Source organism: Symphalangus syndactylus, chromosome 5 (assembly GCF_028878055.3).
Source record: "Symphalangus syndactylus isolate Jambi chromosome 5, NHGRI_mSymSyn1-v2.1_pri, whole genome shotgun sequence".
NCBI lineage: Eukaryota > Metazoa > Chordata > Mammalia > Primates > Hylobatidae > Symphalangus > Symphalangus syndactylus.
The window spans coordinates 47,381,536-47,395,324 of NC_072427.2; the positions used below are offsets into that span (position 1 = coordinate 47,381,536).

The 13,789-nt window shown below is 41.2% G+C and overlaps 1 protein-coding gene across 8 annotated transcripts in view; it reads left to right on the top strand.

The window, feature by feature from the left end:
- The first annotated feature begins 1,985 nt into the window (after positions 1-1,985).
- SLTM (SAFB like transcription modulator) overlaps positions 1,986-13,789 on the top strand; it is a 55,085-nt gene continuing 43,281 nt past the window's right edge. For all 8 annotated transcript variants that reach the window (XM_055278338.2, XM_055278339.2, XM_055278341.2 and 5 more), the window contains exons 1-2: positions 1,986-2,495; positions 3,460-3,547. In XM_055278338.2, the coding sequence (XP_055134313.1) occupies positions 2,334-2,495; positions 3,460-3,547 (250 nt within the window). In that variant the 5' untranslated portion in view covers positions 1,986-2,333. The remainder of the gene's footprint in view (positions 2,496-3,459; positions 3,548-13,789) is intronic.

A 13,789-nucleotide genomic window follows, 5' to 3' on the forward strand; every position in this document is an offset into this window, starting at 1 on the left:
AAAAAAAAGAAAAGAAAAGAAAAATTAGCTGGGTGTGCTGGCACGCTGCTTGAGAGGCTGAGGGGGAAGGATCACTTGAGCCCAGGAGTTCGAGACCAGACTGGGCAACAATGTGGTGAAACCCTGTCTCTACAAAAAATACAAAAATTAGCCAGGCGTGGTGGCAGGCGCCTGTAGTCTAGCTATTCAGGAGGCTGAGGTGGGAGGATCACTTGAGCCTGGGAGGCTGAGGCTGCTGTGAGCCATGATTACACCACTGCACTCCAATCTGGGTGACACAGTGAGACCCTGTTTCAAAAGAATAAAAATAAAAACAAAAACAAAAACAAAAAAAAGAGAGAGTGTAGCTGTAAGTCCCCAGATAAATCTCTGAAAATATTGAGGACTGGGCCAGAAGATTTTTTTTTCTTTTTTTTGAGACGGAGTCTAGCTCTGTTGCCCAGGCTGGAGTGCAATGGCGTGATCTCAGCTCACTACAACCTCCGCCTCCTGGGTTCAAGCAATTCTTCTGCCTCAGCCTCCCAAGTTGCTGGGATTACAGGTGTGTGCCACCACGCCCGGCTAATTTTTTGTATTTTTAGTAGAGATGGGGATTCACCATGTTGGCCAGGCTGGTCTTGAACTCCTGACCTCTAGTGATCCACCCGCCTCAGCCTCCCAAAGTGCAGAGATTACAGGCATGAGCCACAGCACCCAGCCTTTTTTTTTTTTTTTTTTTTTTTGAGACAGGGTCTTGATCTGTTGGCCAGGTTGGAGTGCAGTGGCCAGATCTCACTGCAACCCCTGCCTCCCGGGTTCAAGTGATTCTCCTGCCTCAGTCTCCTGAGTAGCAGGGATTACAGGTGCTCAGCACCACGCCCGGCTAATTTTTGTATTTTTTGTAGAGACGGGGTTTCCACTAAACCCTGTATCTTGGCCAGTTTGGTCTTGAACTCCTGACCTCAAGTGATGGCCCAGAAGATTTCTAAGGAGTCTTTGCATTCTAAATTATTATTGTGAAACCAATACTGCAGCAGAGACAGAGCTGGATTTGGAATCCGGAGCCTGGGATTTGAGCACAGCTCAGCCACATACCAGCTGTGTGAACATGGGCAAGTAATTTAATCTCTCTAAGCCTCACGGAGATTTACCTGACAGACTTGGGAAGGATTAAGGGGGTTACTATACGTCAAAGTGCCTTATAAACTGTAAAGAACTACCCTAATGTCAGGTATTCTTTTATAATGTCCAGTCTTCCTTTTTTTGAGCCAATCAGAAAAAGTAATCTAAAGCGAGTCAGATCTCAGGAATTTAAGTTGTAAAACCAGTAAATACAGTATAGTTAACTGTGCATCATAATCACCTTATGGAATTTATAGAATCGTTTTATTCTATCAATGCTTCCACTTTGATAATGAATAATACAAGGTAAAATTACAAATAGGTACTCATTTGTACAGGCCGATCCTCCATAAGAAGATTGTCACTGTTCTTGGAATCCCAAATTTTGGGGGGCGAAATAGTGAACACAGTATATGATAACGGCAACAAGTACTTATAAGCTAGTTTTCTCATTCATTGAACAATTTCGTGTTGAGCCATTAGGTCTACAGGGGAGGATAGCAAACCTGAGGCCAACAAGAAAGAAGTTTTCCTGTTTTTCAAGTGAGCAAGGGCAACCCTAGAATAACCTAAGCTGCCACGGGCAGGGCGATGATGTTTTCTCCTGAGACAGCCAATGAGGCATGTGTCAAAGGCCAGCCCTTCCTATTCTTTGGACTAACAGCCCTAGAATTGCTTTGAGGTCTTTTGAATGGAACTCGGGGAACCTAGTTCGTTGGTGCACACCGGCGACAATTTTTCGATTATTCAGCAGAACTGATAAAGTATTTCCCTGAGAGGTTCAGCGCGCGCACGCGCCCCCTCGGTTTGTGTTGAGTAACGCGCGCACCATGTCATTCAGTACCTGCACATCGTTGTTGCTCAAGACTGAAGACGTTGCAAGAAAATGGCCAACGAAGCGACGAGGGAACGGCGGCGCGGCGGACGTTGCTGCGGTAGGACGTGCCTGACCTTCCAGTCCACACAAGGGAGCGCACCGCCCAAGTGGCCGCGGCCCGCTCGACTGAGCGCGCCGCTGCCGGTCCCTGCGCTAGTGCGCACGCGCGGCCGTCATCCGGGTGCTGGCTGCTGCTGCGGGTTGCGCTGGGGTGGCGGACCGGGGGAGGGGCCAGCGGCTCATTGTGCGCAGCGCTGCGCGGCGCCGGCGGCCGCCGAGGCCTGGTTGGAAGTTGGCGCTGCTGCCGCCGCCCTGCAGCCCACTCGCTGCCTCGGCAGCGCGCTGCTCTTCTAAGATGGCTGCCGCTACCGGTGCGGTGGCAGCCTCGGCCGCCTCGGGTCAGGGGGAAGGTAAAAAGATCACCGATCTGCGGGTCATCGATCTGAAGTCCGAGCTGAAGCGGCGGAACTTAGACATCACTGGAGTCAAGACCGTGCTCATCTCCCGACTCAAGCAGGTGAGGCCCGGCGAGGACCGGGAAGGACCGGGAAGGGGAGTTTAGGCCGCGCCTCAGCGCCCCGCTTCCGCCACAGACTCCGGCCGCCCGCAGCCGCTGGGACCTGCGGAACGGCATGGTAGGGAGGCCCGGGGCGGCTCCCGCGAGTGTGGAGGACGGGGACCCTTCCGCGGTGCCCCCGCCCCGCGCCCCGGGCCGGGCCGGGCCTGCGAGGGACCGGCCACCGCAGCCCAGCGCGCCTCCGCCTCCCTGGGACGTCCCCGCCAGGCTGCGAGGGTTGCGGCCGCCCGGCGCGGCCTCCCAAGGGCGATCGTGGAGACCTGGGAGGCGCTGGGTCCCCAGCCTTTAGCCATGGTGAGCGTGTGCATTTCTTGGCCTCAGAGAGAATGGTTACTTTGGTGACTTCTGGGAAGTTACCGTTTAATTGTGCCCAACCGTTTCTTCCCCATCTTGAGGGGGAATTGGTAGTGGGAGTTGATGGGTGGGTGACAGAGTTTTTGTTTTCCACTAGGCTTTTAATTTTGCATCAGCGCAATAATTACTTTTTCATTCCTGATTAGCTTTCTGGTTTATTTGAGTGAGCGTTGGAATTGTAGCAGAGGAGCAGTACGTTTGCATTACAGAAACTAGGAAAACTCTTTTTAGTTATTTACTTTAGTAGCTAGCAACTTTTCTGCAATAGAACATATTTAGATTTTTGGCCAGTATGATGCGATATTTGATGATCTTGACACGGCAGAATTTAAACCTCCTTGCGATTTTGATACCTAATGATTTTTTACCCTCTGAAAGTTTCTCTAACTCTTTCGTATAGTTTAATTGCTCATTTTCGAAGTTGGTTTATGAAATGACTGGCAATTCTAATGTCTTGAGGCTTGAGGTTTGCTAAATTTTTTTTCATTTCGTTTTTATAAAATAAGTTTAGATAGATTGTGTAGCATATTAACTTCTCTTTCTAATGTAGGCTATTGAAGAGGAAGGAGGCGATCCAGATAATATTGAATTAACTGTTTCAACTGATACTCCAAACAAGAAACCAACTAAAGGCAAAGGTTGTTACGAGTTATGAACATGTTTTAAAATATATTTTGGTTATATAACTTGCCTCTGCTCTTGTGCCTCTTGCCCTGTTTATATAGTGCTACTCTTTGCTATTTCCCTCTGGCACTCTGCCTTCTTGGGTCAAGGAAGAAAAGTTACTGTTGCCAGGCTTTGGGTGACTTGTAGCCCTTAGGATTCGGCTGAAGCTGATTAGAAAGTGAGAACAGTTCTTTATTGCTTCCCGAAAAAATTACAAAGTCAAGTTGTATAATGATGCTTCATAGTGTGAAGACCTGAATAAAATACAGTTTAACACATGTCTACCTTGTCCCACAATTGGCAGAGTATTGATGGAATTCCTACCAAATCTTTCACCTTGCCTCCTTGCTGTTTTCTTTAGTATATTAAAAATCTATAACCTTTATGTTTGGTACTTTGTTTGACTTGGGGAACTTAATTTGCATTTATGCCATTATACCTCCTAATTTTTAGTGAAATTCAAAAAGACCTCACCAATCATACTAACAAGGTAGAGGGAAAAATCCATGATTAATTAGCTTAAAAAAGTTTTAAATTATAGGGATGTTAAAGATTCTTATTTCGTAACTTTTAAGCTAGAGCAGAATATATTTCTAGGATATAATGATTTAGTGACTAGCTAAAAGTGGTTTTAAATGAACATTTTGCAGTATGAATGGAACTTACATATTTTTTAAAGCTTCTTGGTAAGTGAAACCTTTACTTGAATAACTGCAAATTTCTCCCTCCTATAAGGACAGTGGCAGGGGGTGGACATGATATATCTGGATTCTGGTCTTTACCTACAGTTTTCATGCAGAGTTTGTCATGAACAGCTGCTGCATTTTTTGTAATCTAATTTTCTTTACTGCTTTAAGTGATCCAAGTGTTACTCCCAACCACTGAATGATTGCAACTAAAATAAAATGAATAGATTAATTTTGAAAAGGGAATATTAAATTTTGATCTTAAGCACACCTGGGTATCAGAGATGAGGACAACTCACTATTTTGAGTTTTCCTAGGTTAGGAGAGTCCCCTGTTTGTGCCAAAGGAAATTGAAAAGGGCTAAGAAGCATTCCCTGGGAGAGGTGGGGATGTAGTTTAGAGAAGTAAAAAAGTTATCTTAATGGTAGCTTTTAAGATAACTCTGACTCAGTATATCACTTTGAGAGATACATTTTCTGTATTTAGAGAAGCTTGTCATGAGAAGACTGCTAACAAACCAGAGGCTATTTCAAAATGGAAAACGATAGAAATTCAGAAATAAGTATATCAGGAATTAACCATGTGTCTTGCAGTGGTTTTGATTCATATCTTTTACCTAGCATGCTGTGGTAGTTTGACAGGTACTGTGTATTAACCGTAGTCCCAGGTTGTTTGAGTTGATTATTAGTTTAGCATTGAAAATAAACATCATTTATTCCTTTCTCACCTACTTTTAATTTCTCTGTATATCCCTTTTTCAGTTTTGACTAGGAACATCATTTATCTCTTATTATTAGAAATAATTTCAGCAATATAAAATTTTAAGGGTTTTTTCAATACATTTTATGACATAGGTATATATATCATATATATGATATATAGATGTGTGTGTATATATATCGTATGATATATATATATATTTTTAATAGGGTATTGCTCTGTTGTCCAGGCTAGAGTGCAGTGGTGGCTAGCTCTTTGCAGCCTCAAACTCCTGGGCTTAAGTGATCCCTCCCACCTTAGCCTCCCTGGTAGCTGGGACTACAGGCACGTGCCACCACAACATTTTAAATAAGTAAACATTATTTATTTTTATCAGTATGTTTGCTAATTTTTTTCTTTGTATGGGTTATACTTGAACTTTATTCCCTAACTCTGATGTTAAGAGGTCTTAAGGTATTCAGTTAGAAGTTGTAACATTTGGGGGCCCGGTGCAGTGGCTCACGCCTGTAATCCCAGCACTTTGAGAGGCTGAGGTGGGTGGATCACCTGTGGTCAGGAATTCGAGAGCAGCCTGGCCAACATGGTGCAACCCCGTCTCTACTAAAAATACAAAAAAAAAAAAAAAAAAATAGCTGGGCGTCCTGGCGCGTGTGCCTGTAGTCCCAGCTACTCGGGAGGCTGGGGAGGCTGAGAGAGGAGAATCGCTTGAACCCAGGAGGCGGAGGTTGCGGTGAGCTGAGGTCACGCCACTGCACTCCAGCATGAGACTCCATTTCAAAAAAAAAAAAGAAGTTGTAACATTTAATCATTTGTCTGTAGCAGGCCTCATTCTAAGAGATGCATGACAAAAAGCTCTAGTCTTCTTGAATTCCGGCTATCATTGTTATGAAAATCCTGTGAATTACAAAGAATATAATGTAAATCTCCAACTCCAAACACAGTTTGAATTAATTTACAATAAAGATGCTTATTGATTCAATTATTTTATTTTTATTACTTTTAATATGAGAGATTTTGAACCCAGTTTACTTATTAAAGAATGCTCTTGTCTCAAATTCCAAACAACTGATCATCTTTAGAGCCAGTTTTGCTTAAATGCGTCATACCAACTCAGTTCTAGCCTTCGAGATGTTTTCTCTGCCAGTTTACAAAGTGATCAGATTATTTTAGCCTGGGTGCAGTGGCTCATGCCTATAATCCCAAAAGACCAAAGTGGGAGGCTCACTTGAGTCCAGGAGTTCAAGACCAGCCTAAGCAACATAGTGAGACCCTATCTCCATTTTAAAAAAGAATTAAGATGTTTAAATAATAACTTTTAGAAACCAAATTTGTATAGGGAAACTTATTAAAATATCAGTAATGAACAGATTTGAAAACCAAGGATATATTAAATCTTGTTTTAATGTGATGTCCATTTTTCTTTTTTTTTTTTTTGAGACGGAGTTTCGCTCTTGTCACCCAGGCTGGAGTGCAGTGGTGCCATCTCGGCTCACTGCAACCTCTGCCTCCCGGTTTCAAGCGATTCTCCTGCCTCAGCCTCCCGAGTATCTGAGATTACAGTCATGCACCACCACACCCAACTAATTTTGTATTTTTAGTAGAGACAGATTTCTCCATGTTGGTCAGGCTTGTCTCGAACTCCCAACCTCAGGTAATCCTCCTGCCTCAGCTTCCCAAAGTGAGTCACCGTGCCTGGCTGATAATCAGTTTTTCAATCAAGTTGCTGAATTACTACATTCAATTCTTTTTGCCAGATCTTGTTTTACTTACTGGTATCTACCTTGAAAATAATTTCATCTTGGTTATGCCACTTTTCCTTCAGTGCACCTGTTTTCTCTTTTGTAAAACTGGAAATTTTACTAGGTCCCCTATAAGGCTCTTTTAGTTTGGAAATTTAATTATATAGCCAAAAATGAGAAGAAAATGCTTTCTGTTTAACTAAAATGATGTTTAAGGAAGCAACAGGTAAGCTCATAGGAAATCAGTATAGTTTTTCTTCAGCACAAATTATTAGAAAACGAAAAGTGCCAAGAAGGGGATTACTTAGAGGTAATTATGTAGACATCAGCAAGATATAATATATAATAGCTTGTCAGGAAAAGAAATCATTCTTATGACAATATTAAGGTAGTGAATAAAAGTTAAGGAAAAAATACTTTGGTGAAACATTGAGCTTATTCTCTTATAAAATAACTATAGGGTAACTTTCATTTTAAAATGTATGTTAAAATGATTGTATTTAGAGAGGTTAGAGGGAAAGGAACCTACATATTTAAGTTTCTCCTAAGATATTTTTGAAATGCAGCTATTACAAGCACAAACAATGTTGATAATGTTATAGTGGGCTCTGACATTTATATCAACATATTTATAAAATTCCTTTACATGTAGTTAATAGAGTAGGTGTTTGTATCTTAGAATGGCTTTCCTGAGTCTTCACACTTTCTTTGTTATGAACTTTTAAATAAGTAACTTAGAAGAAAGCTTCACCCATCGAAGTTTACGGTTATATTAATTGGGTGTGTGTTTAAAAAGTAGTTAAACAGGTAGAGCTAACTTCTCATTAGGTCGTTTTAGAGATTATAGATTTAAAGACTTTTGGTTTACCTGATGCTGGCATATCCTTTTCTTTTAAAATTTAAACCTTTAAAGTCACCAATTAACTTCAGCAAAAGTGATGTGGTTAATCAGTACAGTATTTAGAACTGTATGTAATACAATACTTACCGACGTTAAAACTAATTCGCAATACCTGGCAACTTTAAAAAGACTAAAAATGATGTGTACAATCTGGTTTTTCTCCTGTAGAAACAAATATATTTTGAGGTTATAGGTTTGGCCAAACATCTAATGTCTAATTTTTTGTGGAAAATACCACAGACTACATATTTATAATTAAGTACATGTTTACTCTATAAAGCTTTCTAAAACTTGTATCAATTAAATGTAGTAATCAGCCATATAAAGCACATTTGATATAACACAGTATCATAGTGTACTGTAATTAGCTTTTTTTTTCTCCAGCTATAGTATGTTCAGATGTTAAGTAACACTTTAATCAGAACTGTGGCATTGAGGAGGACTTTGGGCGTATAATCATTATAGATATTTCTTAGGTACCTGAAAGGCTGAAAGCTGTGAAGGCCAGGACATAGTTTTTCATTTGCCTCTGTCTCTGTAATGCCTAGTGTAGAGCATGGCACGTAATAAGTGCTCAAAAAATATTTGTTGAATGAATACTGAGGGCCTTTTGGGGGCTTTCTTAACTGCTTTTAGAAATACCTCTTTTGGGCCAGGCGCGTGGCTCACACCTGTATTCCCAGCACTTTGGGAGGCTGAGGTGGGTGGATCACCTGATGTTAGGAGTTTGAGACCAGACTGGCTAACATGGTGAAACCCCGTTTTTACTAAAAATACAAAAAATTAGCCGGGCATGGTGGTGGTGTGCATCTGTAATCCCAGCTATTCGGGAGGCCGAGGCAGGAGAATCTCTTGAACCCGGGAGGCAGAAGTTGCAGTGAGCTGAGATGGCGCCATTGCACTCCAGCTTGGGCAACAAGAGTGAAACTTGGTCTCAAAAAACAGAAAAAAAAAAAGAAATATCTCTTTTGGTGCCTATTTTAATTGCATATTTCTTTGTAAAAAGCAGGTATATCAGGGATTAATAGTTTTTATCTTTTTTTTAAAGGTGTGTCTCTCAAGAGCATAATGGCTTCTCACACATTGATATGTAAAATATACTTTTAGCGCACATGAATCATTGCATCATCCTTTTATTCTTTTTTTTTTTTTTTTTTTTTTTTTGAGACGGAGTCTCGCTCTTTCACCCAGGCTGGAGTGCAGTGGCGCGATCTCGGCTCACTGCAGGCTCCGCCCCCCGGGGTTCACGCCATTCTCCTGCCTCAGCCTCCCTTGTAGCTGGGACTACAGGCGCCTGCCACCTCGCCCGGCTAATTTTTTTTTTGTATTTTTAGTAGAGACGGGGTTTCACCGTGTTAGCCAGGATGGTCTCGATCTCCTGACCTCGTGATCCGCCGGCCTCGGCCTCCCAAAGTGCTGGGATTACAGGCGTGAGCCACCGCGCCCGGCCCCATCCTTTTATTCTTTACCACATTGATGCTGTGTTGAAAAGCCTCTGAACCTTTGCTGGAATATTGTCCAACCTCAGAGGGCTGTATATGTCATTTTCATTTCACAAAATTAGCCCTTTTATCGCAGCCATTAAAACCTACATTTGGCCAGGCGCAGTGGCTCACACCTATAATCCCAGCACTTTGGGAGGCCGATGTGGGCGATTACAAGGTCAGGAGTTCGAGACCAGCCTGGTCAACATGGTGAAACCCGCTCTCTACTAAAAATACAAAAATTTGCCAGGTGTGGTGGCATGTGCCTGTAATCCCAGCTACTCCGGAGGCTCAGGCAGGAGAATCACTTGAACTTGGGAGGAGGAGGTTGCAGTGAGCCGAAATGGTGCTGCTGCACTCCAGCCTGGGTGACAGAAAAAGACCCTGTCTCAAAAAAAAAAAAGGTAATCCAGAAAAGTACAAAAAAGTTAAGATTACCCGTAATCCCACCACCCTGAATTTATCATACCTAACATTTTACGTATGATATATATACATGTTTATAATTAAGTACATGTTTACTCTGTAAAGCTTTCTAAAAGTTAATCTAATATAGTAATCAACCACATAAAGCACATTTCATATTACAACACGTGTTGATCTAAGTTGTGTAGGTATATGTGCAAGTACTTACAGGAGGTTTATGTTTAAAGGTTTTTTTCCCCCCTTTTCAACAACTAAAATAGATTCACATCGTACATGGTGTTTTGTTGAAGGTAGATAGAACTTAAATATTTCTGTAGTCTGGAGAATCAAAAAACAATAACGTTCTGTCTATATTCTTCTCAACGGCTTCTGTAGATAGATTCACTTATCTTAGTGGCTCATGATCTGCACTCTGCGTTAGTCATTTGAATTTTAAAAAATACAGATAGCAGGCTTTCACTCCCCATACAGTTGGTTTGGGTTGTTATGTTGGGGGCCCAGGCATCAGTATGTATTTTCTAAAAGCTCCCCAGGTGATTCTTACATACACCTGGAGTTAAGAACTAACTAATCTAAACTAAAGCTTGAAATTTAGCATCATTTTTATTCATCTCTCTGCTGGTCAGTTTCTAGATTGTTTTATATACTTTTCAGTTTTCGGAAAACTTCTACATTGCTTTATTTGATTCTCACAACAGTGCTGAGAGTTAAGCAGGACTATTTTCTTTTTACTGATAGAATAGAAAGATAATTCATTAAGAACCCAGTTAAATTACCTTTGACAGTCTTGTGTTTGTAGGCACACCTGCCTGAAGGAGTGTGCCAGAAATGTTTATTCTGTTCATCTTTAGATAATTAATGTAAGAGATTTGAAAAATATACCTTTGGCATATTCAAGGTTTATTATAATGAATGTGAATTATCTTTGTAGTAATTTTTCAAAGTGACCTATTGGGCCAGGTGGGATGGCTCACGCTTGTAAACACAGCACTTTGGGAGGCCGAGGCGGCTGGATCACTTGAGGTCAGGAGTTCGAGACCAGCATGGCCAACATGGTGAAACCCCATCTCTACTAAAAATACAAAAACTAGCTGGGCGTGATGTTGGGCATGTGTAACCTTAGCTACTCAGGAGGCTGAGGCAGGAGAGTCACTTGAACCCAGGATGCAGAGGTTGCAGTGAGCTGAGATTGTGCCACTGCACTCCAGCCTGGGCAATAGAGTAAGACCCTGCCACAAAAACAGAAACAAAAAACTCAGAGTTACCTATTGTATGACTGTTGTGTTTAAGACAATGTACAAGGCCTTTCAGAAAAATGATTTTATTAGTAAAATGTCAGTTTAATAGAAGAGAAGCTAAAACACTTGCAGACAATACAAGGCATGGCCTGTGATTGTTTTAAGATACTCCATGCAACCAGGGAGAGGTTGTTGCTGGAAACATTTCAATTTGGCATATCTTCTTAATCTTCCCCTCCCTTGCAACAGAAATTTTATAACTAAGCTTTTTTTTTTTTTTTTTTAACATTTTATTGTAGCTCTTGTTAATGTTTAAGGGGAAAAGTTACTCAGCCATAAAGTATTTTGGCAAAATGGTTTTAAAATTTCCTTAGGCTGGGAGCAGTGGCTCACGCCTGTAATCCCACCAGTTTGGGAGGCCAAGGCAGGAAGACTGCTTGGACCCAGGAGGTTGAGGCTGCAGTGAACCATGACTGCCACTGCACTCCAGCCTGGGCGATAGAGCGAGACCTTGTCTCAGAGAAAAAAAAAACTCATTATTAAGTGGGATTTGTTTTTGTTTGGGAGGTATTTCTGAACTTAAGGAAAATTGCAAACAATTGTAAGGACCAGTTTGCCTTTGGAGGAAAAGGAAAACTGCAAACCCTTATAAAGACCAATTTGCCTTTGGAGGAGAAAGCCAATTTATGATCCAAAATCCTCAGAATTCTCAAACAGAAAAAGTTCTGAAAACTGAAAATTTTTTCTTAAGTTTGGTGGCAAAACTTATTTATTTATATTGATTTATCCCATTTGATGTGAATCTGCTTACATTTCATTGCACAAAATGTTTCTGTGATTGTGAAATACTGTTCCAGAAGCCACTGGGAGGTTTAACTTAATAAATAGTACGTGCAACATTTTACTCTTCTAAAATCTGAAAATTGTGAATTCTGAAACATAGAGGGTTGCATTAAGAATTTTTGGACCTATACAAATTTATGCTGCATAAATGTTTATAGTCTTGTCTTTCTCTGGTATATACGTTTTTACTTTGCCATTTTACTTTAGGCCCTAAAATCATGCAAATAATATTTTAGATTTTTGTTGTTGTTGTTGTTTCAAAATAGCCATGTTACTACTGTGATAGTTTAGGATGTGATAGGTTAATCTTGCTTTCATTTTTTATTTTGTTATTCAGATTATGTTTACTGCCCAATTTATTTTGTAGTTTTTTCCTCAAAGCATAAAAGTTTGGCTTCAGGCCAGGCGTGGTGGCTCACGCCTCTAATCCCAGCACCTTGGGAGGCCAAGGCCGGTGGATCACTTGAGGCCAGGAGTTCGAGACAGCCTGGCCAACGTGATGAAACCCTGTCTCTATTAAAAATACAAAAATTAGCTGCATGTGGTGGCATGAGGCTATAATCCCAGCTACTCAGGAGGCTGAATCAGGAGAATTGCTTGAACTCGAAAGGCAGAGGTTGCAGTGAGCCAAGATCGCGCCACTGCACTGCACTCCAGCCTGGGCAAGAAGAGTGAGACAGTGTCTCCAAAAAAAAAAAAAAAAAAAGTTTGGCTTCAATCTGCCTTACACTTTCAGTTAGTTCCTTTATCCTGGTCATGCCACTTTCACAGTTTTGTGGCAGTTGCTACATCCCCTGTAGGACAAAAGAGGTGAAACTATTTAGTTGATTTGCAGCAGGAGCTTTGATAGCAAAGGTTTAAATGGGATAGACATAAATGGTTACTTGACTGTACAAAAATGTGCTGAAGATAGTGCTGCTTGTTGGAATTTAAGGGTGATTTGGTCTTTAAAATTCTTTCTCGTGTGTGATATTACAAAAGTTAGGGACCTGCAGATGTAGTGACAGGATGTACTGACAGGATGGGTTACACACAAAGTTAGTTGAACTGCCATGTCACCCCTTTCTCCCAGTTGGGCCAAATAGAAATCCAGACCTTGTTTTCTTGTTTTTAACTTTTAGAGATTATTTATTTATTTGTTTATTTTTGAGGAGTCTCTGTCACCCAGATTGAAATTGAGTGGCGCAATCTTGGCTCACTGCATTCTTGACCTCCTGGGCTTAAGGGATCCTCCCACATCAGCCCACCTAGTAGCTGGATGGCAGGTGCACACCACCACGCCTGGCCAATTTGTGTGTTTTTTTGTAGATACGGGGCTCCACCATGTTGTCCATACTAGTCTCGAACTTCTGACCTCAGTTAACCCTCCTGCTTTGGCCTCCCAAAGGGTTTGAGATTACAGGTTCAAGCCACCATGCCCGACCTGTTTTCCATTAGTGTCCAGCATAGGACTTACTCCATCTGATCAGTCAGAAAATATATAATGTGGCTGGGTGCAGTCGCTCACCCCTGTAATCCCAGCATTTTGGGAGGCTGAGGCGGGCAGATCACTAGAGGTCAGGAGTTCGAGACCAGTCTGGCCAACTTGGTGAAACCCTGTCTCTACTAAAAATAGAAAAATTAGCTGGATGTGGTGGCAGCACGTGCCTGTAATCCCAGCTACTTGGGAGGCTGAAGCGGGAGAATTGCTCGAACCCATAAGATGGAGGTGGCAGTGAGCCAAGATCGCACCACTGTACTCCAGTCTGGGTGACAGAGTGAGACTCCATCTCAAAAAAAATAAAATAAAGATACAATGCTTGAATATCGGTTTTATATTATATATTTTATATATTTTTTATATATGCATATAATATATAATATAATATATATTTTATATGTATATAATATATATTTTATATATTTATATAATAATATACACATTGTATATCATATACTATACATATTATATATTATATAAATATATATGGTATTGTACTAGGTTCTGAGCTGGCTGATAAACATTATAGCTTTTTTTTTTTTTTTTTTTTTTTTTTGAGGCAGAGTTTTGCTCTTGTCACCCAGACTGGAGTGCAGTGGCATGATCTCGGCTCACTGCAATCTCCACCTCCCAGATTCAAGCAATCCTTCTGCCTCAGCCTCCCAAATAGCTGGAATTACAACCATGAGTCACCACA